The sequence below is a fragment of the Trichoderma citrinoviride genome (genome assembly GCF_003025115.1).
Source record: "Trichoderma citrinoviride strain TUCIM 6016 unplaced genomic scaffold BBK36scaffold_1, whole genome shotgun sequence".
NCBI classification, from domain to species: domain Eukaryota; kingdom Fungi; phylum Ascomycota; class Sordariomycetes; order Hypocreales; family Hypocreaceae; genus Trichoderma; species Trichoderma citrinoviride.
Window position 1 is genome coordinate 1052150 of NW_020194709.1, and position 23243 is coordinate 1075392.

General features: G+C 53.9%; 6 protein-coding genes across 6 annotated transcripts; 2 read left to right on the plus strand and 4 right to left on the minus strand.

Moving 5' to 3' along the window:
* The first annotated feature begins 2790 nt into the window (after window positions 1-2790).
* BBK36DRAFT_1174165 (hypothetical protein) lies at window positions 2791-4394 on the plus strand. The gene is made up of 2 exons (XM_024895908.1): window positions 2791-3415; window positions 3516-4394. Exons 1-2 carry the CDS (start codon window positions 2798-2800, stop codon window positions 4383-4385), a joined length of 1488 nt encoding a protein of 495 aa, XP_024753727.1. The 5' UTR covers window positions 2791-2797; the 3' UTR covers window positions 4386-4394.
* Window positions 4395-7602: 3208 nt separating this feature from the next.
* BBK36DRAFT_1137078 (hypothetical protein) lies at window positions 7603-8826 on the plus strand (the record flags this gene model as incomplete). Its single annotated transcript, XM_024893133.1, has 7 exons — window positions 7603-7625; window positions 7772-7842; window positions 7875-8123; window positions 8230-8263; window positions 8445-8525; window positions 8592-8595; window positions 8785-8826. 7 exons carry the CDS (start codon window positions 7603-7605, stop codon window positions 8824-8826), a joined length of 504 nt encoding a protein of 167 aa, XP_024753728.1.
* Window positions 8827-13232: 4406 nt separating this feature from the next.
* On the minus strand, window positions 13233-13595 carry BBK36DRAFT_1155216 (hypothetical protein; the record flags this gene model as incomplete). The annotated part of the gene is made up of 1 exon (XM_024893809.1): window positions 13233-13595. The coding sequence occupies one exon, from the start codon at window positions 13593-13595 to the stop codon at window positions 13233-13235; it is 363 nt and encodes a 120-aa protein (XP_024753729.1).
* Window positions 13596-14430: 835 nt separating this feature from the next.
* On the minus strand, window positions 14431-15423 carry BBK36DRAFT_1107841 (zincin; the record flags this gene model as incomplete). Its single annotated transcript, XM_024889302.1, has 3 exons — window positions 14431-14503; window positions 14589-15106; window positions 15202-15423. 3 exons carry the CDS (start codon window positions 15421-15423, stop codon window positions 14431-14433), a joined length of 813 nt encoding a protein of 270 aa, XP_024753730.1.
* Window positions 15424-17085: 1662 nt separating this feature from the next.
* On the minus strand, window positions 17086-18974 carry BBK36DRAFT_1174177 (hypothetical protein; the record flags this gene model as incomplete). Its single annotated transcript, XM_024895909.1, has 4 exons — window positions 17086-18021; window positions 18091-18465; window positions 18566-18594; window positions 18914-18974. The coding sequence occupies 4 exons, from the start codon at window positions 18972-18974 to the stop codon at window positions 17086-17088; spliced, it is 1401 nt and encodes a 466-aa protein (XP_024753731.1).
* Window positions 18975-21176: 2202 nt separating this feature from the next.
* On the minus strand, window positions 21177-22831 carry BBK36DRAFT_1137082 (UBX-domain-containing protein; the record flags this gene model as incomplete). Its single annotated transcript, XM_024893134.1, has 2 exons — window positions 21177-22586; window positions 22697-22831. 2 exons carry the CDS (start codon window positions 22829-22831, stop codon window positions 21177-21179), a joined length of 1545 nt encoding a protein of 514 aa, XP_024753732.1.
* Between the last annotated feature and the right edge of the window lie 412 nt (window positions 22832-23243).

Below are 23243 nucleotides of genomic sequence, written 5' to 3' on the forward strand. Positions count from 1 at the left end.
TTCCCCGTGCCCGCGTCTGCACTTGAGTGGTGCGGCAGCGTGAGGAGGGATGCTGCATGAGACGATGCGAAGCTATGCAGCAACCACTGCTTGCTTTTACGGAGCACTTGGTACGTGGCCGCAGACTGGGGCCATGCAGCATGCAGCAAGCAATGGCCGCAGAGAGAGACAGAGAGGTGCTGCGACGGGAACGGCTACGCTCACGCTCCATCTCGATTGGCGGCTGTTGGTCGCGGTGCCAACAGCAGCTTTCCAGCATGCATTGCGCCACCAAGGTTCCTGGGCATACTGCCCTAATCACGGCTCCTCCAAGAAGCTGGGCTTCTCCCTGTCTTGTCCGTCTCTCGGCCTGTCTGACCTCTATCCGCTGCCATATTTCCACAACGCCCATTGCTGCCTTTGTTTTCCTTTGTCTTGTTCAGCTTGCTCCTCTGGCCCGTCCCGACCCTCTTTTTCTGCGAGCGTACATGGAGTATGCTATTTTTCCCACTTGGATGACGCAACGTCGTGGCAGACCGAGCGCTTTCGTCTGAGAAGGGAGACGCTGTCCCGCTTTTGCAGACACGGACCGACACGTTCCACTTGACAAGCACGCTTTGCAGAAACAGAGAATGAAGAAAAGTCTAACACATATGTTGCCCCAGGTCTCAGTTCCCGCATCCACAGTCAAAGACGACTCCCCGGTGGAACAAACCTTGATCTCGAGACACACGTTCCCTGGCTCCAAACGGGTAAACACACACACACCTCTTGCGCCGGGATACTCCCAATAACACGCCTTGGCCAAACCGCCAATAGACGCGGCAACGAGACAGACGAGGCATTCGTGTTTGCTACAGGACCAGGTTCAAGCGAGCACAGCTGAAAGCCGAGCATTTGTTATCCCGGGCTTTCATCACTCCCTCCCCCCTCCCATCTTGTCTCAACAGAAGCTGCCTGATATCGTGCTCCATCTCCTTCCGGCGTTCGACTCGTAGAGCACGCAGCTGACGAGCTGCCGGGCTACATCCATAAGACGCACAAGACTTTGTTTCCCCAGTGTCTCTGTGCGGCATCAATTGTCCGCCTCAATCTGGGGCAAGTGGGCATTGGGTTGTCATCGCAGCTTGCGGCCCTTTCTGCGTTGCTACGTGGGCATCTGCAGCATAGAGTAGAACGGCTTGGAAAGCCAGAGACGACGACGACGACGAGCATCGACACAATAAACTTCCACCCGCACGCGCAAGCACGCACCCAAGCACCCACCTGCGGCACGCATACTTTCTAGATACGCATCCTACCTTGCTTGGATCCAACGCAACCAACAGCATCAAAGCCCGGGCACTTCTCACGCACCGGGTGGTGTGTGGGCAGCTGAGTTTGCGCACAGGGTACCGCGTACGGGGACGGCGCGCAACGCACGGAACGGCGACGCCTGACAAGAGAAACGCCCCCCTACCGCCATTGTACCTTGGGATACTTGCAGCCGCACTCTGCACGCCAGGGCATCCCAGGTACTCTGTTTCGGGGGTGCGGCGCCACGACCGCGACCACGGCCGCTGCCACTGCCACTGCCACTGCGTCCAAGGTACTGTAAGGAAAAGAGCACCTACGACTGCGCTACGAGCGCCGGGCACTATAGTACCTGACCACCCAGCAACCCGGCAGCTCTTGGGCTCAACCACCCGACCTTGCCTTAGCACCGGCGGAGACTGCACGGAGGCGACTCGTACAGGTACATGCCCCCGAGTACAGGCGGCTCCAGCACGTCGACCTGGAGGCACTCCCCCAAGGTACTTGCCCTGTAATCCCCCCGTCCTCGCACTACGCACAAGCGCTAGAGGGCACCCACTAGCCCCCTAGCTCTAGCGTCTTGCCCTGCCTTAGCTGGGCCACAGCGCTGGGAACGGCACGACACCGGCCCATCCGCCCGCCTTTACATTCCCGCTCGCCGCCGTCTCGTCTTTTTTCCTGCGTCCTCATTTATCTCGTCCCCCCCTCCTTCACCTCATGCACCCCACCAAAAACCCTTCCTCTCCAACTCGACTCGACTCGACTTCTGCTGCACAGAGGATTGGAGCCGTCTCGGGGCCAGCCCAGCCCTTTTTGAATTCTTCTTCTTTCCCCTTCCACATCTTCCCGTACCCTCCGTCTCCGTCTCCGTCTTCTCTTTCTCTCTTCCCCTGCTCGCCCTTTTCGACTGCGAGATCCAGCCCTCGTCTACGGCCAGCCACGCAGCTACGGCGAGACAAACAACCAAGCAGGCCCTGTCCCGCCGCCGGCTAGCCCCATTGCCGTGTGTCTCGTCTTCTCTTGTCCGTCTCTTCGCTTCTAGCGTGGCGTTCTCCGGGGGGCGCCTGCATCTTTGCACATATAGCCACTGCAGCCACCTCCAGCCGCTGCCACCACATCTTCTGTCTGCAACCAAGCCGAAGGCGCCCTTTGCAGCCCCAAAGGTAGACAAGTCGAACCGCGAGTATCTTTTCTTCTCGATTCGGCCTCCGCTCTCCCTTCTTTCTACTTGTTCACGTTTCTTCCCTGCAAACTCGAGAAGCAGTTCGTTCTCTTTCTTGCATCTCATCTCACTCTACCTCAACCCTTCGCATACGCCAACGTCTCGAGGTCGCTGTGGTGTCGGAAGCCCAAGCATCGTCGTTTCTCGGCGCCTCGCATCGATCATTCGGGCCCGCCAGATGCTCCTTCGCTTCCTCACCAGCAATTGGGAATTGGTTGGAGGTTTTGGGATCATTCGACTCACCTGGTAAAGGGCGGCACACTCCACCTGTCCCGCCATCTCTCATATCCTTTGCTGCAGAGCATGGCAGAGGATCGACATCGCCAGGAGTATCCTCAGCACCAACGGCCCGAGGATATCAAGCAACACCAACCTGTGCCTTCGTACTACCACCACCTCCCTCCACGGGACGCACCCCCTTCGAATCCCGAGAGCAGTGCCCATTCTCGAACCACCATGGCAACCTCAGTCACCTTGCCGTCCATCCACGACTCCCGGCCCAGCGGCTACGGCCCCCCTCTTCCAGCAGGCCGAGGCTACGTGAGCGACCCGCGATATGCGTCTCCGAATGCCGTCAATGGCTATCCTCCACCCCCCGGAAGCCAACAGCAGCCAGCCGCATACCTCCCGCCGCTGCAGCCTCAGTCGGACCCGCGGTCTGCATACCCTCCGCCCGAGCCGCGAGGTGCATATTACGACGACCGCCGTCCTCCTCCCCCCCACCCGGCCTATCATGACCAGTACTCCACAGACTATTACTACCGAGGGCTCCCGCAAGGCCACCATAACGGTTATGCTCACGATTACGCGCGCCCTCCTCCGGGCTACGCACAGGACTATGGTCAGCCGGGCATGGAGCGCCCTAGGGAAGCTCCCAGACAGCGGACTTCCATTGCCTGCAGGTATTGCAGAAAACGAAAGGTTTGTCGCTCATTGTGGAACAGCCCTTGTGTGTTCGTTAATGTCAGCCTGCCTGCTATGATCTGCCAGTAGCTAATCCGTGCCCCCTTGCGCTCTCCAGATTCGCTGCAGCGGCCACCAGAACGCTCCCGGCGGCAAGTGTCAGAATTGCGCTCGCATGAACCAGGAATGCATCTTCCAACCCGTCAGCTCGTCAAGTTCCACAGCGTTTATCCCCGTCTCGGCCGTCCCCGGAGGCGTGCCGCCCGGGACGCAGTTATTCGGAGCCTATGGCCAGCCTCTGGCCCCGAGCGCCGTGCCTCACCCTCACCCGCACCCGCACCCGCACCACCCGCAACACCACCCGCAACATCCTTCTCACCCTTATCCTCCGCCGGCAGGTCCGCCGCACCCACCACCCGGGGCTTATTATCATCCGCAGGGCCAATCGCCCACGGATTCATATTCCTCCTACGGTGACCTGAGGGGGGATCCGAGGGGAGATCCGAGAGCGGATTTGAGAGGGGAGCTAAGGGGAGATGATCAGACGGCAGGACGAAGACGCCGCAGGTCATCACAAGATCTGGATGACGCATATAGGCTGCCTCCTCCTCGAGCTGGCGGGCCGGAGGATGATCACCGGCGAAGATCTCCTGCCGAGCTTTCTAACAATAGCAGCCCCGGCAGCTTCAGCTACTCGCGTTACTCGGGGCCTGCTGCCAGACACAGCCCCCGAAACCCAGCTCTACCGCACCCCTCCAGTGTTGGCACTGCCGATGGGCGCTCCCCCATCACACAGCAAAATGGATCAAGCGGGTCATCAACGCCCGCACGATCGGGCCCCCCAACCGGCCAGTCGCAGCAGTCAAACTCCATCATGAGTCTTAGCAATCTCGTGGACAAGAACGACATCGACAAAACGATGATTGAGCGCCTCAACCGACCTCGAGACACCGGTTCTAGCCAGAGCCAAAGAGAGTCCTCTCGTTAAAGAGGAATCGTTGGCTGTTGGGGGTCCATGATGCCCGGCAAGTGGCAAAAGGAAGGAAGATGGAAGAGCACAAAAGCCGAATCCTGGGGGCCAATTGCTGCCATATGTGCAACATCACCTTTGCTTCCTCCTTTCTCATCGAGAGAAAAAAGAAATACAAAAAACGCCATCCAATTAAAAAAACATGGGAAAATGGAGAGAAAAGAGAGAAAAAATTGGGAGAGAGGAGAGCTGAGCTCCATGTCTTTCCGCTGCACGTCATACGTTATTATACACTTTCTTCGAAGATAGAAAAGGAGAGTGGGAGATCCTGGAGTTCTCTCAAGTTCCATCGATGGCTTACTTTTACTTTATTCCTCGTCCATTCTTCTTTTCTTCTCTGATTTCTGCTTCTTTCACCTTTCTCTCTTCTTAGGGCGGCATTTTTCCCGCGGTTCCTTGATTTCCTTTACTATTTTACCAGATAAGACGGATTGGCCTCACGGCACCACCATGTTTGAAACGATTGGGGACTGAATTACGCGATGATACGATGTTTTTTTTTTTTTTTTGATTTCCTCCTCTTGGCTTTCCAGTTTGTTCTCTTTTTTTCTGCTTTTTCTTCGCCCCCGTTGTCCCTGTGCATTTGCAGGACGTGATAATAAAACACTTCATTTCTACGTCGGTTGGCATCAAGATCTGGGTAGTCGACCGAGACGGGCACGAGGACGACGGCAGCATGGTAAATGTGGCTCACTGGGAAGGAGGTTGGCAAAATTCCTTTGTTGGGTCAACGTTTAAAAAGGAGCCTCGGACTTGGCTGACGGGTTTGGTGGATTATACGGTTCGGAACGGGCTTGGATGAAGCTATCTCGGGCGGCAGGGGGCTGGCCAAAAGGGAGGGTACTTTTGTCTTTTCGAGGTTTTGATTTCTGTCCTATAAGGTAGTGCGTGATAAACAAGACATCAGTTGATTTCACCTGGAATTCAATGAACAGAGTGCCATGTGAAGGCTACTACCGTGCCTCGTCAAAGCATCGGCCACATGTGGCCTGCGATGGCGATGTGTCTGGGTGGCTGTTGGATGGTGGATGGGTGGTTGGACAAGGAGGATGCGGCGAGGCTGGTCGACACGTATTGTCTGTCCCGGACCTGTCCATCCATGTTGGCCTTGTGCCCCTAGCGGAAGCAGGTTTGTCCTGATGCGGCGTCGCCTCGCCGCTCTTGGTAAGGGACGAATCGTGTGTCCGCTTACTACCTGTACCTGCCCGCCGCCGTTCGACTGCGGACATGCTTCGTTGCTACACGCCCCCATGCCAAGGTCAGAGGCACTAACAGGAAGGAAATGGAGACTAGACGGATAACCGCCCCGCCCTCTCTTCACTCTCTCTCCAGCTTGTGTACTTGTACTGTACAGTACTCTGTGTGAAAGGGGCCCCTCCCGCCCACTCGCTCTTCTCTGGCTGTGGCTTCCCCCCTGAAAATGCAAGGAATGGGCGAGAAGGCACAAACTCAGGCCGCAGCAACTTCTCGTCACCCGTCACATCATCATCGTCACGTGGCAGCATGGGCCAGCGTTGAGGCCCTTTGTTATCACGTCTCTTGCTTTGACCATGGTTGCTGCTCTTTGGTAGAGATTGATGAAGTAGGGGAGTAGGAGGAAGAAGAAGAGCGAGGGAGAGAAGAGTGAGTGAGTGTGTCAAAGTGTGAGAGAGGACCAGACTGACTCCAAGGTGGCAGGTGATCTTCTGGCATAGCCCATTGGCACGCAGCGGCTGGGGCAAACACAGAATGTCGGTCTGCAACCATCTGCAAGTACGTGCTCCGCACTGCTTCATGGATACAGGTAGAAGTAGGCTGAGTGCGCATGCATACACCTCGTCCGCACGTACGGGGCCATTGATAGATATTGAATGGGAGATATGACAGTATGTAGTAGACGGCTGGACACAATGAGGGGGCCCTGGGGCTTTTCTTGACTAGTCCTCGTCCTTCTGCAGACCTGGTGATCGAATCAGACGAGGTAAAGGGGTTCTTGGTGTTCTCAATGCGTGTAGAAAGAAGGCTGGTCCCTGTCTCGTTTGCTAGCAAAGACAGGGAGGGAGGGGTTGTCGAGAATTTTTTCCATCTCCTCCTCTGACACCAGAGAGACCTACTGTGATTGGCAGCGGTGGCATGGACACTGCCCTCATCCGAACGCTCCCCAGCTGTGAATCTGGTCGCCAGCAAACTGCACGGAAGGGAAAACATGGCCTTTCGACGTGCAACGGCTTTGAAAGATGACCGCTGAAGATGTCATCCGAGACCAGAGAGCTCAGGAAGACGGACAGTGGTCTTAGCTAGATGTGCTAAGCTGTAGCGGGCGGCCCATTGCAGCAGGCCTTGACGGCTCTGGAGCTAGAGACTTTGATCCCGCGGCACCGGTCGGATCGCCTCGCCGTTTTCTGCTCCAATGAGTGAAAAATGGATGTGAGAAGGCTAGTAGCTGGCTCTAGGATACATGATGTGTACCTAGGCGAGGAGCCTGATACCTGGAGTCGAAATCGATCATCAGTTTACGGAGGCTGAACGAGCTGTAGGCAATGATCTCCGCCGAGGAAATTCAGACCATCCCTCTGACGACGTGCTGAAGGACAAGTGGGAGCGTGGCAGCAGAGCTGAGTCCAGTACGGACCAAAGACTGACTGCCTGCCCCTAGCGGCTTCACAGTATAGGTATTTGAAAAGAGAACAAGGAGGCCTGATGCTGACGGTGTCGCCAAGGACTTGAGTTTGATTTTCTAACGTCTTGTTGGCTGTCCTTAGTACTGTGACGAGGTCGAGGAGCCAAGGCTAAAGAGAATTGTACTCGGTTAGTCGCCCAGCCAGTCAGTGCAATGGTACGACGGAGTCGAAGGGTGGGAGGTGGGAGACCAGTTGAAGGCAGCAGGGAGAACCTGGGATCGAAGCAGCCGCTCGCGAACTAGTAACAGCGCCGGTGGCGGCGACGAGACAAGGAGCACAAGCAGACAGCATGCCTAGGAGCGGATGCGGACCTCCGGAGGGTGAGCAAAAGCAGCAGTACCGAGCACCGCAAGTTAACTCTCTTGGAGAACAGCTTGGTTTGCGCTTCATTCACGCGAGTTGACCGCCCCCCCTTCCCTTGAAGCAAGCACGACGACAGGCTCCTATTGTGCTCTTTCCGAAATGCTCACTTGGCTGTGGCAAGATCAAGACTTAGCACATCCTGGTGCGAGGAAATGAGGGTCATCCTGCTGGTGAGGTGAGCAGAAGCGACAAAGATGACGCCGCACCAGTTCATCTTGTCACCAGGATGAATTCCGTCTCCTAGGTCGGGAAGAGGGCGTCCTTGTTGGATCTAGTAGGCTTCAATAGAGACAATAGGGGGGTGACGACTGACGCGCACAGTTCTCCCTTCTTCTCGAGGCGAGTCAGCACAACGACGGCCCAGTCTTCGGTCAAGAGCAAGGAGGGTCCCAGTACGACGTTAGGGCCTCGCCGCCTCACCCAGGCGGACCGACGCTTGACAGGCAGCGCACGAGACGGGTGGAACTTGCTGAGGCAATAGAGTTCGTCGCCGGCGGCAGCGGAACGGGTTCTTGTGGCCGCGAGCTTCAAGCGCGCCATCAGTCGGATGCTGGCGTCTTTGATTTGCTGGCCATATTTGCCGAAGCATCGTCCAAGGAGCTTATGAGAGAGACCAAGAGAAGAGCCATCTTCGGGGAGTGGAAGCAGTGGCTGGCGGCTGACGAACGGGCGTGTCTGTTTGTGAATTTTCTCTCATCCCCTTGATTTGAGTTAGTGCTCCAGCATCTTCTCGTGGCCTCGAGAGAAAGCACGTACTGCTTGTTACCCCGTTCCACTAGCCCACCGGCTAGACCAAGTTCTCGTCCGGACTGGGTGGGTTGAGTGGACTGGGTGGTGACGTTTCTGTCCGCCGTTCTCGGAAGATTCCATCGCGAACACTCGGGAGAAGGCGGCAGACAAGTCAAGATGTTTGAGCAACAATGGCCGTATGACAATGGTCGTACCCGTACGAGTCGCTCTGCAGGCCTGGTGTCTTATCTTGCGGACACTCGAGGAAACGCGGCCCGGGGGCAAAGGGCGAGGCGGGAGCCCAGTGGCGGCTTGAGAGGCTGAATATCCTCGTCTTGGCTCTCAGGTAGGCGAAGGGAAGAGGCACGATTTGTACCTTGCAGTAACTTCATACGCGAACATTTGCCTACAGGATAGTAAGTATCATCAAAGTCGCTCAGAAGTTCGGTGATATGAGGTAGCGACGCGGAGGGAGGGCGAAGCGACACAGCAAGAGGAGACCTGTTTCTGGGGAACTTGTGGCTTGATGGCGTGTGGTGGTGGCAGTCGGGTAAGAGGTACTGTACCTAGCTGGAACTTGACGTGACTGAGACAAACCAGGACAGTTTCAGAATGGCAGCACTTCAAGCCACCGTGCTGAACACTAGGAGTAGTATGGAGGAAAAAAAAGCAGTGTCGTGTCTCTCATTGTCTGCGATCATCGCGCTGTAAGAGGTGAAAATGCTTTGTAGGAAATAAGCAGAAAAAAGGAGAGAGACGGGAAGAGACACAAAGTATCAAGCTCAAAAGAGAAAGAATCATGGAGAGAGGTGAAACTGAAGCGGGAGCAGGCTGTAAAGTACAGATTGGCATCCTGGGCAGTTGCTCCTTCTCATCAAATGCACCTACCCAAACCCCTGGATCCAGGAGAAAGCGATATGATGCGATTGCAGTTGCCTGCTGTATACATTGTCGCAGTAAGCAAGGCAGTGACGGTTTGCGTGACACCTGCCTTCTCAACAGTGCAATATCAGAAGTCTGCCCAACTGAAGCTGGTGCTCCTTTGCTTTCAGGGGCATTCAATATACAATCTTGTTTGTTATTTTTCTGCCAAAACGGATTTTGCTTCTTTGATTCCTGTAATTACTGTTGGCGAGTGAGTTCAAACAAATAGCCGACTGGCATATTATGCCTCCCTTTTACTGAGCTTTTCTTCTCGTGATTGGCATCAGATGCCGCAAAGCCTTCCTATAACTTGCCAGCGCTCCCGGATCAATGTCACGAACAGTACATAGGTATGGATTACTCAAATCATACACTGCTTTATTAAAAGAAAAAGAGTGTCTGAACAAAGAATTGGTCACCAAATTTGCCAGTTATAATTGATACTCTGCCGGATCCGGTGCCTGGTATGGGCCAAGTTGTCAGGGGTTACGGCTGGAATGCAGATGACGCTTTTGGCTACCTACCTGAAAACACGACCTTTGAAGGAGAAAACTAAAATGGTTGCCGGTTTTTACTCTCGGGATCCCTCTGTCTTCGCTTTCCACTTGCCTTGTGTTCCACTTCCGGCGTTCTATCCGCAACTGTGGCTGGCATATGATAAGCTAACAGCACTGTGAAGTAGAGTCCGATTCAGGAGGCGTCTTCATACTTTCGCCACACGGAGGTCTTGAGCCCTATCCGACATTTTTCTTCTACTAATCCCTCTGCCACCCCGAGGCCTTGGCCTGTTCGACCACGGCGCCGCCCGAAATGGCCCGAGACCCGAGAGTAAGGAGGTCAAAGGGACCCGTGGGCGCCTCCTTCGACCGATGATGAACTAGGGGGGAACTTGGACAAGAAAGAGTAAGGAGGATGGGGATGGGGAGGGGGAAGAGGAGGCAGAGAAGTGAAACTACCTTACCTACCTAAGGAGGTTTCACGCCGGCGTGCCCGAGCGTGGGGATGACTCTGTCTCCTCCTTCTCGAAGAGAAGACTCTGCTGTGGTTGGGAGCATTGTCTGCCGCCTGGCGTCAAACGAAAGGAGAGAACACTCCTCCTCGAGTCTCGTGGAAAGGGTCAGATGAGGTGCCAACGGGCTGAGGTGAGGTGAGCACGGGATGCTTCATCCATCATATCACGGAGAGGTAGTGTTGGACCAGTCAACGTACTAGGCAGTTGTATCACCAGTCTTAGATACATTCTCTGACTTCTAGGCAGCTGGAAAAGAGTTTTCACCCATCCATCCATTCATCGAGACACCCCAGTCCATCCATCCGCCCACACATCGCCATATCCACCCATCCATTGTAACGCACGCCTCTCCAAAGGGGGCGAGTTGTACATCTCGATCAAGTTAGAACCCGGTGCTCTCTCTCTAGGAAGCACTCTGTACAAAGTTTTCCCTACGCAAGGTAGAGTGACTTCTGACTTCAGGGGAAAGCCTCAGGACATTCGGCAACGCAAGTGGCGGCCTCAGCCGCAGAGTGTCTGTACCATTTGCTTGGCTACAACGCACGAAAGTGACATCAGTCTCTCTTGTTTATAGGTTTCTTCGTCGAGGTGGCGGCTGTTGGAGGTATTGATATCGACATCGACCTCTGGCGCGGGCTTTGTGGTCTTGCGGATAGCCCCATGGATCTGTACCGTTGCTCAGATGGTGGGAGGTTGCCTCGTCTTCATCTATTTCCAAGTCTATTTGTTCAATAGGCGGAGGAGCTAAGGCTATAAGGATCCAGTCCTCGACATCTTCTATCATGAGAATGACCAGTCTCTGAAGATCGTCAGGGAATCCTTGGAGCTCCAGGAGAAATTCGCGGAGGTCAAGGTCTGGCTCATCCATCGAGAGGGTCTGCCACAGGAATCACTACAGAACGGGCATTGGCCAAAGGTCAGGAAGAAGTCATCACAGGAAAGGAGAGACTCTTGTGGTAATGCGTTACCTGAGAATCAGCCAAGGGAAAAAATCAAGCCTTGTTCTGCTGTGACGCTCTTCTAGGGATACCGGAAATCTGCATAGGGACGAGCAACAGGATGCTGGTTGAGTTGTTGAGCGTGCAGGGGTAACGATGCTTGAAGAGAAAAAAGTTGGTGCTGGGAGTGAAATTTCAAAGACGGATGGATGATTTTTTGCTTGACCTCGATTTTCTCGCTTCTTTTTTGCGTGTGTTTTCGCTACGAAGCCAGCAGGCAAGGCAGGAGACAGCTGGAAGCAGTTGCCAAAGGAACGGGGCGCGGCTGCCATCACATTCACCGCAACTGTGACGAAAATGGCCAAAATACAATAAGCAGGGAAACCTGCTTCATCTATCTGTGGAATTCCCCCCAGCAGTGGACGTATGTAACAGAGTTGGGCCCCTTTTTCGTGCGAATATGCCTGATCTCTACATCGTCGTCTACGATGCTGTCAAGGCAAATGATGTCGAATTGTGTCTGGAACCATGTTGATGTGTTTAATGTCCCGCTAATGACGGCTCGTCCCTTTGGTTAACGCTCGAAAGGGGGGAATCTGGCGGCATTCGAACCAATGGGCCACAGGCTGGGCTTCTTAGTGATGACGGGCTAACTGTAAGAAGTTGGGCCGTCGACTTAGTAGCAGGCAAGGAGGATACTACGATCAACAGGTGCGAGGACGCCAGGAGATAATTCTGATGCAGTAGAGCTGTCGAGATATGCTTCTTTGGAAAGAGGTCAGAAACTCTGGGAGGAAATAGGTATCTTAATCAACATGACCGAGATATCCTGGCAGTAGGTGGCAACCTCTGTCATCTTCTGAAATCCATCAAGGTGCCCTCGATATAACAGAATCCGTTTCCTTGTCGGAAATTGTGACCTCCTCCCAGCTGCTTTGCTGGCAGTGAACAAGTATTCTTTCAGTGTGCCCTTGGCAGCCTGTAAACCAGGCGCATTGCGCACGCGGAACCAAAAGTATTGACCATCGTCATTGATCATAACCGTCGTGGTAAGCTACCCGCATTTTCGGGGCGTTCAGCATCGACGTTAATATCCGCCTCGGAAAGTCGAGAGCTTAGATGAAAGGAAAGGAAAAAAGGACCAGGAGCAGTTCCTCGAATGCCACCTTGGCAATCAAGCAGGCGACATCAGCGGTGGTCGAAGGGACTATACAGCCCTGTAGCCATGAAGCGTCAGTCGGCAGTTTATGCTTATCTTGAAGAAGTAGATAGAAAAAGAAAAAGATGGAGAGGCAGAGCTTGCTGCAGCCAAAACCTGGGGAGACCTTACAAAAAGGCAAGTGGCCTCGTGAAGGCCTACGACAAGGACGTAGACGGCCAGAAACTGGAGCTTGAACAAGCCCCAGTTAGCATTCTTGTTTCATGTCAGCCATGCGTTGGTTTGATTTTCAAAGTGTCAGCCGACTTACTTCACGCCAAGCACGCGGAAGTTGAACAAGAAACTCGTTCACAAACTCGACCAACACGTGAGGCATCCTGACTCCCGGAGACGAAGTTGTACAAAGGTGCGAGAAGGAACAAAGTTGGGTCGAGAGTGGTAGTGGACGATCGGTGCTTTTCCGTAGATGACGATGCAAGACACAAAACTCCGGTTGATGGCACTGTAGATGATTGAAAGATTGAAGGGAGTAGAGAGAGTAGAGGGAGCAGCAGGCAGCTGTCGAATGGCAATAATCATATGGCATCACGTGGGGGCCGGCCCCAGGGGCTTCGAACAGCTGCATCTATTGTCAAAGGATGGCACTTCTGATACGACAAGAATTATTTTTCAATTAGTATCTTTTTGAGAGATATAGAGTAGATACTGCCATTATGGCCCAGCGCCTGTATCGCCATTATGCCTCTGTTCTTGGAGAATTGCTCTATGTGCGGTTTTCGGATTGCACCTTTTCTCCCATTTGGTAGGTAGCCCTACATTACAGAGCTGTAGAAGCTTCTCTCAATGCCAGGACAACATGCGTTCCGTGTTCCCAGCAAGCCATGGCCCCAAAGACCACCCACTATGATAACAAATCCCAGGCACAAAGGGGTAGTTCTCCAGTCTCGTCGAACCCGATCCATAACGCCTGCCAAAACCACTGTGGAAACTTCATCAGGGAGCAAGAGTAGAAGAGAAATATCAAGATCTCTTTGCCTTGGTCCATTTATTACCCTTTCTGCGAGCCTTGCGAGCCTGAATCGTCTTCTTTTGCACACCCGACTGTTGTCCCCGCCGTTGGACGTCCTCCTTCTTCAGAGAGGCGATCCGCACCTCCAGCTTCTCCTTTTCTGCAACGACGTCCTGGAAGCCCTTGTAGATGTCGGCTCTTCTCTCATCATAGAGAGCGTCTGCTCCCGAGGCATCCGTCTCTGGAATTTGATGGCCTTCATCTGGCGGCGAGAAGCCCAAGTCTTGCAGTAGCTGCAGGATCATCTGATGCATCCCATGCACAAGTTCCAACTCTTCTAGGATACCGAGCTGTTCGTCTGATTGTTTTCGCATATTGTAAGATTTATTCTCGGAAATCGAAGGATATCGTATGGATGAAGGAGATGGTAAGGGAAATTGTGCTCTTCGTATGCGAGGTCGACCTATCTAGCATCAACATTCAAAGTCGGTCAATAGGAGAGGCTATGTGAATGAACTTACCGTATTATAACAACCGAGGAAGAGAAAAAAAATATAACTCAGCTGGCAAACAAATCTGATAAAAGACTGAAGTAATGTTTGCAAGACAAAGGAATCAGTAAAGGACTTGGCCTTGGTATGGTGTTTTAGGGCATGCTCCCCGGAAACTCCAGGTGCGTGTCACCGCCTGGCAGTTTGAAAGACAACGCAGCGAACCTCCTGAACATGGACATGAACGAACATTACTGACACTCTCCTTGTTATTTTGGACGGTAACATGAGAGAAGGATAAGAATTTTTGTTTGTTCGCTCTTAGTGTTCGGTGATTATGGCTCAAGCCTCCAGGAACCCCGTTGATGAGGCTCATGGATTGCCGGTGGGCAGCACAAAGAAAATGGACAGCGAATGGGGACTCCCAGACGAGAGCGGTCGGGTTCGTTGCTTTGATGTTTTCTTTCGTGAACGAACTGGTACTGTCTTCTTTGCATCGAACTCCTTTCCATTAGACTCCTCTCCTTGAAGCTAAAAACACTCTTGCTTATCCTTTTCCAAATTACCGTCGCATCAATATCCTGGAACCGTCTCTTCGCAGATTCAACATCCATTCGTGGCAATATCAGACCCGTTTCTCGAGCATCAGATATGCTCTTCTGCCAAAATAACACAAGCCTGTTCCCAAGGCTCTCCTTCTCTCGTCTCACCGCGCCCCTCATGCTCGATATGCGTACCAGACTTTCCTCATCCGATTGATCTGGCCGGGTGTGAACTCTCTATAGCAGGCACTGCCGGGCACCATTAGTATATGGGCAGAAAACCAGACATAACATCCCGAATACTTGAGCAGAAAACGCCTTGCTCCCAACTTACTCCCATGAATAATCCATAAAGTTGTGAATGGCATCCGAGCCTGGTTGGTTAGGACAGGAATCTTGCCCGTCCGGGGGGCATCCTGTTGACGCAACCGCTTGCGCAGGCGTATCGCCAACAAAGTCGCCGTCGCCATCGCAACCCCCTTGGAAAGTGTGCCATAGCCCGAACCAGTGCCCGACCTCATGCGTCACTGTCCTGCCCAGGTTATAGTTGACTGCACTGCCGCCAGGGACAGTATCCGAGCGGATCGTACAGCCATCTTCCCAGATGCCGTCCACGAGGTCGTCGCCCGCTGCTGGCATCGAGCAGAAGCCATAATATGGGAGTGTGGGAATAAAGTAGAGGTTTAGGTCTCCATAGTTGCCTTTGCGAAGCTGATTCCACATGCCGTGAAGATCAGTACCGTTCGCCCATTCGGCGTTGCTGGTTCGATCGACGTTCTTTAAGCTGAAGAATATGCCGGCCGGTGCATAGTCGGCACTGAGGACTGCAACCTGCTTTTGAACGACGTCGTCCTACTCGATGTCTCTTTGTTAGGTCAAACACGCGAAGAGAGACGGGATCGAGCTTAGAACCAGGAGTCTGAGGGACGGAGGAGACTGCGACGTACGCTGAAATTCCCTGCTGTGTCATCCTGCGATCCTGCGACGATGTGTATATACACATCAACCTTGATCTTTTCGACAGATCTCAGGCCTAGCATCGATTCACCGGCCTCTTCCTGTGCAAGTCGTTTGGACAGCGCCATGAAGTCGGGACTGACTGCAGCGCCGCATCTGAGGTCGCTGGAATTCGCTGCGTCTCGTGTGATTGCCAAGGCAAAAGTCGGCATCGCCATGGCGGCCGCGGCAAAGAGGTACCGGACAAACATGATAAGAACAGTATAATACGCACAACTGGCTTGAAACTCCCATGGAAAAGTTGGCAGGTGGATGAGGCTGGAGAAGTGAAAGGGATCACGCTCGGCTATGCCCAGGGCCACACCCAGTTATATAGGAGGGAAAGGCAAAGTTGGCAAAAAAACAAATGAACAGACGCACAAAAGGGAAAGAGAAAAGAAAGGGAATGAAGAAGGTAAGAAAAACAGAGGGAAGACTCGGTCAGTAGGCATTGTAGCTGGTGCCCCTTCGCTAGCACAAAGTATAACCTCAAAGCCTCCAAGTTCGAAATTGAGTTCTGGGCTCTATGCCTGACTTTACCTGATTTGATGGAGCTACGGACTCGGAAGCATTTCCCTTGATCAGTGAGTATCTGCCTCAAGGTCTACTCTTGGGCTTTGGGAAGCCTCAGAAAAGGAGTTCGAAGCAAGGAAACGTGGCATTTAGCTGAGCCCATTACGTGAATGGCGGCTACAGACTTCTCCGTGTCGAAACCTCCCGGGAATGCCATTTGAGGCTGCGGCAATGTTTGCCTGTAACCACAACGCTGGGAGAATAGAGAGGTCGAAATTGGGACGATGCACGATTATCTTGCTCGGCTCACCGTTCTCCAAGAAATAATCATATCTAGATACTAGCTTCCTCAGGTGTGCTTGACCTCTCTTCATGTTTTGTCTCTTCCAAAGCATCCAACAAGGGGTCTCAAGATGGATATCTCAACAGAATCGAAATAGCTATTAACGTCTGCTGATGGCTTTCATGGGTACTGTGGCAACTGAGCGGCTTACAAGGCTCTTCATCATTCAATATCCACCCGCTCTAGGCGCTCCAAAAAATGATTGAACTCAACAAAATATGTCTCAATCATCTGATAGCATGCGGATATTCTCATCGTTCCTCATCTCTGAAACCCGTCTTTCAACACTGAGCCAGCCGCCTCCCATCCCACGCCATACCCCGATCATCAGCAGGCCTGCTGCTCTCTGTCTTTGCCTCTACAGCCGAATACGTAGACAGCCAACTTGCCGAACTGCATCCCTCATTTCAAAACCCCTTCGATCCTATCCGGATGGGTGCGTATTCATACGATCACAGTTGTTGGGGCAGCCGAGAGTGTATAGCCCTTCGTTTGTGGCGTCAGTTCAAGGATACTTTATCGAACCCTATCACATGCGATATCTCCCACAACCCCAAGTACTCATTCGTAATCACGGTCTGGACATACAGACATGCCAGCTCCTCGCTGCGTTGATTCGGCGGCGAGTTGCCGTTCTGATCTGCATAGATAAAAATAGACGTTGTGTATTTCTGTCTGAGCCATGAATCGCTCGCATCTTCGCTCAACGGTCGAAATGGGTATTCCGTCAAATGAAAAGGACATGACAAACGCAATGGGTAGTCTGAAACAAGGCAAACGTAAATACTGTTGGCGAACAATGTCCAGTGGTAAGAGACACTGTTGAGATCTCAAAATGGAAAGAAACAGAAAACAACATTGAAAGCCATTTACCGTTCCGAGCATCCCTCCTTGTCCCGATTCACCATTCGACAGCATGGATCCTATGACCTGTCCCTCAGTTATAGTGTTTGTCCTCCTAAGCCGTCAATGAACCGCATCAATACCGATACATGGGTTCCTTGCTATTCTTTGGAGGAGAAGAATAGAGGTCCTCGTCGTCTGAAACTTGGTAATCGGGTTGCACATTGTGTGTCGAGTGATCCTCAGAAGCGACGCCCGATCCAGCAGTACCGTGTGTGGACGAACCATCTCGATGGCTGTTCAGTCCAAAGCCCGGGTGGAAGGGCTCGTCCCCGGGGACTGTGAGCTGGCCGTTGGGGCTCGAGCCAGCGGGCTGCGGGTCACGGAATGGGTCCTCCGGCAGCGATTCCGGCTCAGGGGGTGGCGCTCTGCCCCGGCCTGGGTCTGACGGCTGGCCGGCGATTGGTGGAGGCTGGAAAGGAGAGCTGTACAAGTCCGTGTCTTTGCCCTTTCCGTTACCACTTGAGACGTTGGAGAAGGGCGCGGGGCTGGAGTTGGACGATGATGCCCCGGCAGCGGGGACCTGCCAGCCCTGAGCTCCACGGGAGCCGCCGGAGCCGTGGAGCGACTGCTGTTCAGGGGCAGGCGACGGGTTCTCAGACCGCTCGTTGAGGCCCAGCTGTTTGCGGGCGCTGAGCACGGCGCGCTGGTGTTGGCTGAGCGCAGTCTGCAGCTGCTCGTTGGTGTCGATGAGGCTCTCCATGGTATCGTTGTCCGGCGCGGGATCTGTGGACGACATGTAGCCCTGGATGCTCCTGGAGGCACTCAGACAGCGGTTCGCAAACTCCTTGACCAGATCGTTCTCGAGCAGCTCTACGGGCGGCGAGTTCATGACAAGCTGTTCTAGCAGCTTAGCCGACGACCGCGCTTCTTCCAGCCTGCTGGTCAACTCGACGGGCTCGGGCAGTCGGTGATTGCTATGGTGCCTAGAGAAGTAGTTTTGTGAGTGTCCATTGAAGGACCCGGGCGCCGAGGAGGCTGCAGGGCGCTGGGGCAGTGTAGGTGCTCGACCCTATCGCTTCCGTGTTAGCTGGCCGTAATTTCTTTCAGCTCGAATTGCCATCACTGTGGAGGAGCATACCCCATGCTGCTTGATCGCCTTCTCCTTCTCCTCTTGCCACATGGTGATGATGAGCGTCAGGTTCGTGTCGTAGAACTTGGAGCGCTCAAAGTCGTCGAGCGTGTCCATGAGAATCTGGCGCACACTGTTGTCTTTTGTGCTCTTGAGCAAGGCCCGGGCCGTGTCCACAAACTTGGTCTCGAAGTTTCTGGTAAAGGTCTCGCCCGGGTTGTCGGCCAGTATCCGCATCAGCATGATGGCGTTGTACTGCCATGACGGCCGCGAGGAGTACTCTTTGGCCAGGTATTTCCGGATGATGCGCGCGCATTCGGCAGCGGCGGTGGGCGAAGACTCGGCTGCATCGACAATCGGCGGGAGGAAGAGCACTTCCTCGCTCTGCGCGGGAGAGGCACAAGGCTTATGTTAGCGATATGTCCCTCGGCGGCATGCAGGGCGCAGCGAGCAAGACTCTTGCTGTTTGTAGGGGAGCACGTACCTTTGCGTTTCCGCCAGATTCGCAAAATGCTTTCTAGTGAGGCTCAGTTAGTCCAAAAGCGCGCGCGACCTTCCGACGAGGCCGTTGCGCCGTTGACAGCGCCAGGGACGGACACATACCACGCTGTTATGGGCTGTCACTTCGGGTGTCTCTCCCGGTGTCGTCGCTGCCGAACGATCAGGGCTGCCTATCGCTGAAGAAGTAAGGAAGAATATTGTTAGCCTCTGGAAGCTCCCGTATGTTTCTTGGGGTCGAGGGAACAAGGCAGAGGGCAGCGCATCGCTGCCTTGGCGCCCATCGAGTGTTATGCTAGCTCGGACCGGGGGACATCAAACAGAGAGCACCTACTTGTCCGTTTCCTGATGCTCCCCAGCATCTTGTTCACGGAGAGGCCCTTCATCGACTTCATCTTGAGACGTCTGATTCCTATTTGGGCGCCGTTGGTCGAAGTCGCGGAGCTCGGACGACAGGCCGAGGTCGAGGAAGCGCGTTGGGCGCCTGTTGCGGGGCACCAAGAGGAAGAAGGTCGACGCAGAGGCGGAGGACGAGGGAGCGGATATCACAGGCGGAGGGCTATTGCCGGCGTCATTCGATGTAAGACGTGAAGAAGCTGCTAGCAGAGAGTTCTAATACGTGTAAGTAAGTTGTCGAGGAGAACAGAAACATGCAGACGGAGCGGGAGATTGGAGGAGTCTGGCGATTTCTGGGGGGTTTGAGGCGAGGTTCCTCGGTGGTTGCAGTCTCGAGCTTTTTTAGGCTTTGGGGGGTTGCAAATCGGTAGGCTGTAACCTGGTTCGCTGTAGGCTGCAGCCTGTGCTGTAACAGCTATGTCTCCAGCTCGCGCTATCAAGACTGCCTATTGGGGAAGAAGTGGCTTGAATGCCTGTAGATTCCGAGGCCAGAGCCTTCGGAGATGTCATGCAATCACGCGGAGACGGGGACCAGGGTCCTTATTTGTTAGGCCGTGGAAGCGTCCGTCTCTCCTCTGTTTGATTTTGGCATCACTATTTGCTACCAATTTTTCCCGCAGAAGACGTGGTTTCAACCTGTCCCGTCTCGGATCCTTCAGGCTGCCTGCTACTCTTCCTCTCTCCCTTGTAGCTGCCTGGTCTTGTCTCAGAGGGGAGTGGAGGAGGTCCTCTTTTCTCCAACAAACCCTACGATGACTGGAGATGCGGCTTGACGTCGTTTCCGGCCGTTTCCTAGAGAAAAAATCGGGGTACCAGAGCCATTTGACGACCCTTGAACTTGGGTGGTACAACCGCCTAACGTCGATGTGAGGCATCCACCAATGATCGAGCAAGGGTCCAAGTACTATAGATGCTTGGCGCAGCGTCAACGTATTCCGTAAGCTCCGTCTTGGCCCTGGTCATCCGAGGAGAGTCTGGAGCTCATTGTAAGAATGAAGCATCCTTAGCGATGAAGACTGTTGCTTGTTACTATATTTGGTAGGTACTGTTACTACCTCTAGCTGCTGATCGGAGCATCACGACATCCATCCATGTTGTGAGAATTCATCCAGCTGACAGCTGAATCTGCGTAATAGAATGCGGCGCAGCTGGAATTTCCGGGGCAGCCAGTCGATCTAGCCCGTCGATACTTGGCTGCACTACCTTAGGCTAAGAGGTGTCATTCTGTCATTCCTAGGTACCGGGCCAATGGACAGCTCCCAATGGAATCAGTTTCAACTTCATTTGAGTTGCTGAGCTGAGGTAACGGATTCCATGCTTGTCGAGCATGGAGAGAGCAAGTGCTTTCACGTGATGGCTAGCATAACATTGAGCAAAGCCTTGTCACAACGGCTCTCTAGTGAGGAAAGTAAGAGGTTGGATGACGACTCTATTCTATTACCTAGATAGTTAGTTGAGGTATGCGCCGCGTCCTCCGCAGTCTTTAGTAGCTAGGTAGGTAGTATCTGCTAGAACATGGCACCCACGAGCTTAACAACAATAAGAATGCGGAGAGAACATCTTGGTGGCTTTCAGTTTCACATCCACAGCACACTGTCAGCTGTGCAATCGTTGAAATTAAGGATTACAAGGGGAAAAGCCACCGACAACCAGAACTGCTTCCACGCCATCCCCTTCGTCCGTCCCTTTGGCCTTAGAGGCCGCCATGTCCCATTTGAAGCAACTATGTCTGCACAGCCTCACAGTCTGCGTAATCAGCGCTCCTGGTATTATTGTACGTATGCACAAGTGAATCAAGGTAGAAAGGCACTCGCTCATCTCAGTCTCTCGATAGTAAGGTGATGACAGCAAACAGGTTGGGCTGTGTTTCGCCTCCCAGCTTCGTATCTGACACCTCACGCATGCCATTTCCAGTCCTTGTCTTTGTAGTCTTTGACAGTCTTCCAGTGGACAACGAGAAATCGAAAACAAGCGGGCCAGTGGGTCAAGAAAATCATCATGACCCATCTGCCAAGTGTCGTTAAAAAGGCCGATTTGCGTAAACATGCTGGCTGAGCAACCTTAGATCATAGGCCCGGCAGTCGCAATGTCCAGGTATTATGAGCCTCGTCTTGAGTTGCGTTTGTTCCCCTGTGTTAGGGGGGAAGATTGAAGAGGAAGAGATACTATCTCATGAGTATCATCCTTCTTATCATGCTTCTTCATTCGTCGTCTTCCTCGTCATCTGACAGATCTTCCACAATGAGATTGCCAGACTTGCCAATCGCTTCCAGCAACGTCGCGCTTGTGCTCGGCTCGTACACTACCCGCGGAAGGGTGGACGCTATCCGGAACTCGTACTTGTGTTCGTAGCCCTCTGGCTTTTCCACCTTTTCCTCCTCGAGGGTCTCTCCGCGTAAGATGTCTTGGCACTCAACGAATGCGTACAGCTCTTCGACGGGGGCGTCTTGGGGGAACCGCCGAACGATTCTTTCTCCCCCAAGATCTTCAGGCATCTTGAGAGCAATCCGTACGACCTTCCTCTCGCTTGCGGGGGGCTCGGGCAGGATTCTCGGGGCCTTCCATGATTTCCACTGGCGGCGTTTCTCGGCCCGCTCAGCAGCTGCTCGGGCCTCCTCCGCAGCGCGCTTCTCTGCCGCCGCCGCGGCAGCAGCAGCCTCCCTCCTCTCTCTCGCACGTTCTCTGTCGATGGCCAGCGATCGTTCATAGGCTGAATCTTGCTGGTCGCGTAGACTACGAGCCAGCTCCTGCGAAGCCCTTTCGGCTCGTACCCTGTTCAGATCGGAGCCGTATTTCTCCATGGCGGCTTGCAGTTCCGACAGGTACGTCGACGCAGGCATTGGGCCGACCAGTCGCTTGACAATGCCCATGCGAGTGCTGCCCTCCTTTGGGGTCAGGCACACCAGGGCCGAGAAGGGATACTTTGTGCAAGCATATTCGGCAGCTGCCTGGTACGCCTCCGAGTCCAAAACGTTACCGCCCCAGAGTATGATGTTGTTGGCTGGGTCGTTCAGGAACTCAACAACCTCCGGGGCTAGCAGCGTATTCCTGATGAATGGTCCGGTATCGTCGTGTTCGGGGGATAACAACAGGACAAGGAGGAATTTGAGGTCCTTCTTGGCCAGGTCGTGGGCCTGTGCTATGCCACCCTCGAAGAAGGATAAGCCATTCGCTCCGTACTCTTCGTCAAACTCCCGGCGGAATCTAGCAGCCGCATCCCGCGGCATGAGCATCCGTCGACCGCTCGGACTCCGTAACCCCGTAGAAATCCCCGTAGTGACAGCCCGCGGCCGTATGGACGCAGGCAGAAATGCTAGGATGTAACCAATCGTGCGCAGAAGTGTCGAGGCCACACGCCAGCCCCAGCTGAAGGGTGTCAGCAGAAGGCCAAGAACCCATGGTGTCCGGTGGACCACGGGCGGAGAGGGCACAATCCGGGGAGCGACGTCGGTTCGGTTTCGCCGGCTCGCCGCAGACGGTCGGTCTGGTACCTCCAGAAAGCTCTCCTGCAGGTTCTCGTGGCGCGCGGTTGAGCGTGGAGCTTCCTGGGCGGCCAATGCCTCGGCAACTGGGTCGGCTGTCTCGCCGTCGAAGAACTTGGTGATGGCGATCTGGACGTTGCGGCGGGTGGTTAGTGACGTTGAAGATGGCCAGGAACCAAGGGCTCAAGCGAAAAGATAGCGATGGTTCAATCAGAATAAGATTGTAGCTTCAGGCGTACCTGTACGTTCCATTGCGACCGTGTCAGCAGCGGAATGGCATCCTTTGCTTCTTGATTTGTAAACTGCATGAACTGCTGTAGGGCGTCTTGCTGACTTGGTGACAGCTGTCCCGTATCGTCTACCGTGTCGGCCATCGTCGGCAAGTACCTCGGTCGACAAACGCAGACGAGGAGCTATGGGGCAATGGATGGCTTCAAAATGATCATGTACTATCTTTTATGTAATTTCTTCTTCTGCTTGGTGAGAGAAAAAAAAAGAAAGAAGAGAAGGATGGATTGGTGAATTTGTGGTGATGTTCAGCAGGCGTTGGTCAGATGGAGATGCAGCGAGCTTGGGGTAAGGTAACATATGCGATGTCGACAAGGAATCCACCGGATCACTGCCCCATGGGAGCTGCCGAGCAAGCAGTAGCGGGCTTATCAAGCCTGTCACTCCAGTGCCTGCAGGTGCGTCAGGCTGCATTACCTCATCGCCGTAGCGGAGCCCAGCGAACCGCCGTACTGGATATTAGAGCACTCCAGCACCTGAACGTACACAGGGCTGGTA

What these genes read in the sequence shown, in the direction of transcription:
- BBK36DRAFT_1174165 (XM_024895908.1), top strand. Translation starts at nt 2,798, where the DNA reads ATGGCAGAGGATCGACATCGCCAGGAGTATCCTCAGCACCAACGGCCC. An exon ending in GGTATTGCAGAAAACGAAAG is followed by an intron (nt 3,416 to 3,515) that starts GTTTGTCGCTCA and finishes TGCGCTCTCCAG; the next exon opens with ATTCGCTGCAGCGGCCACCA.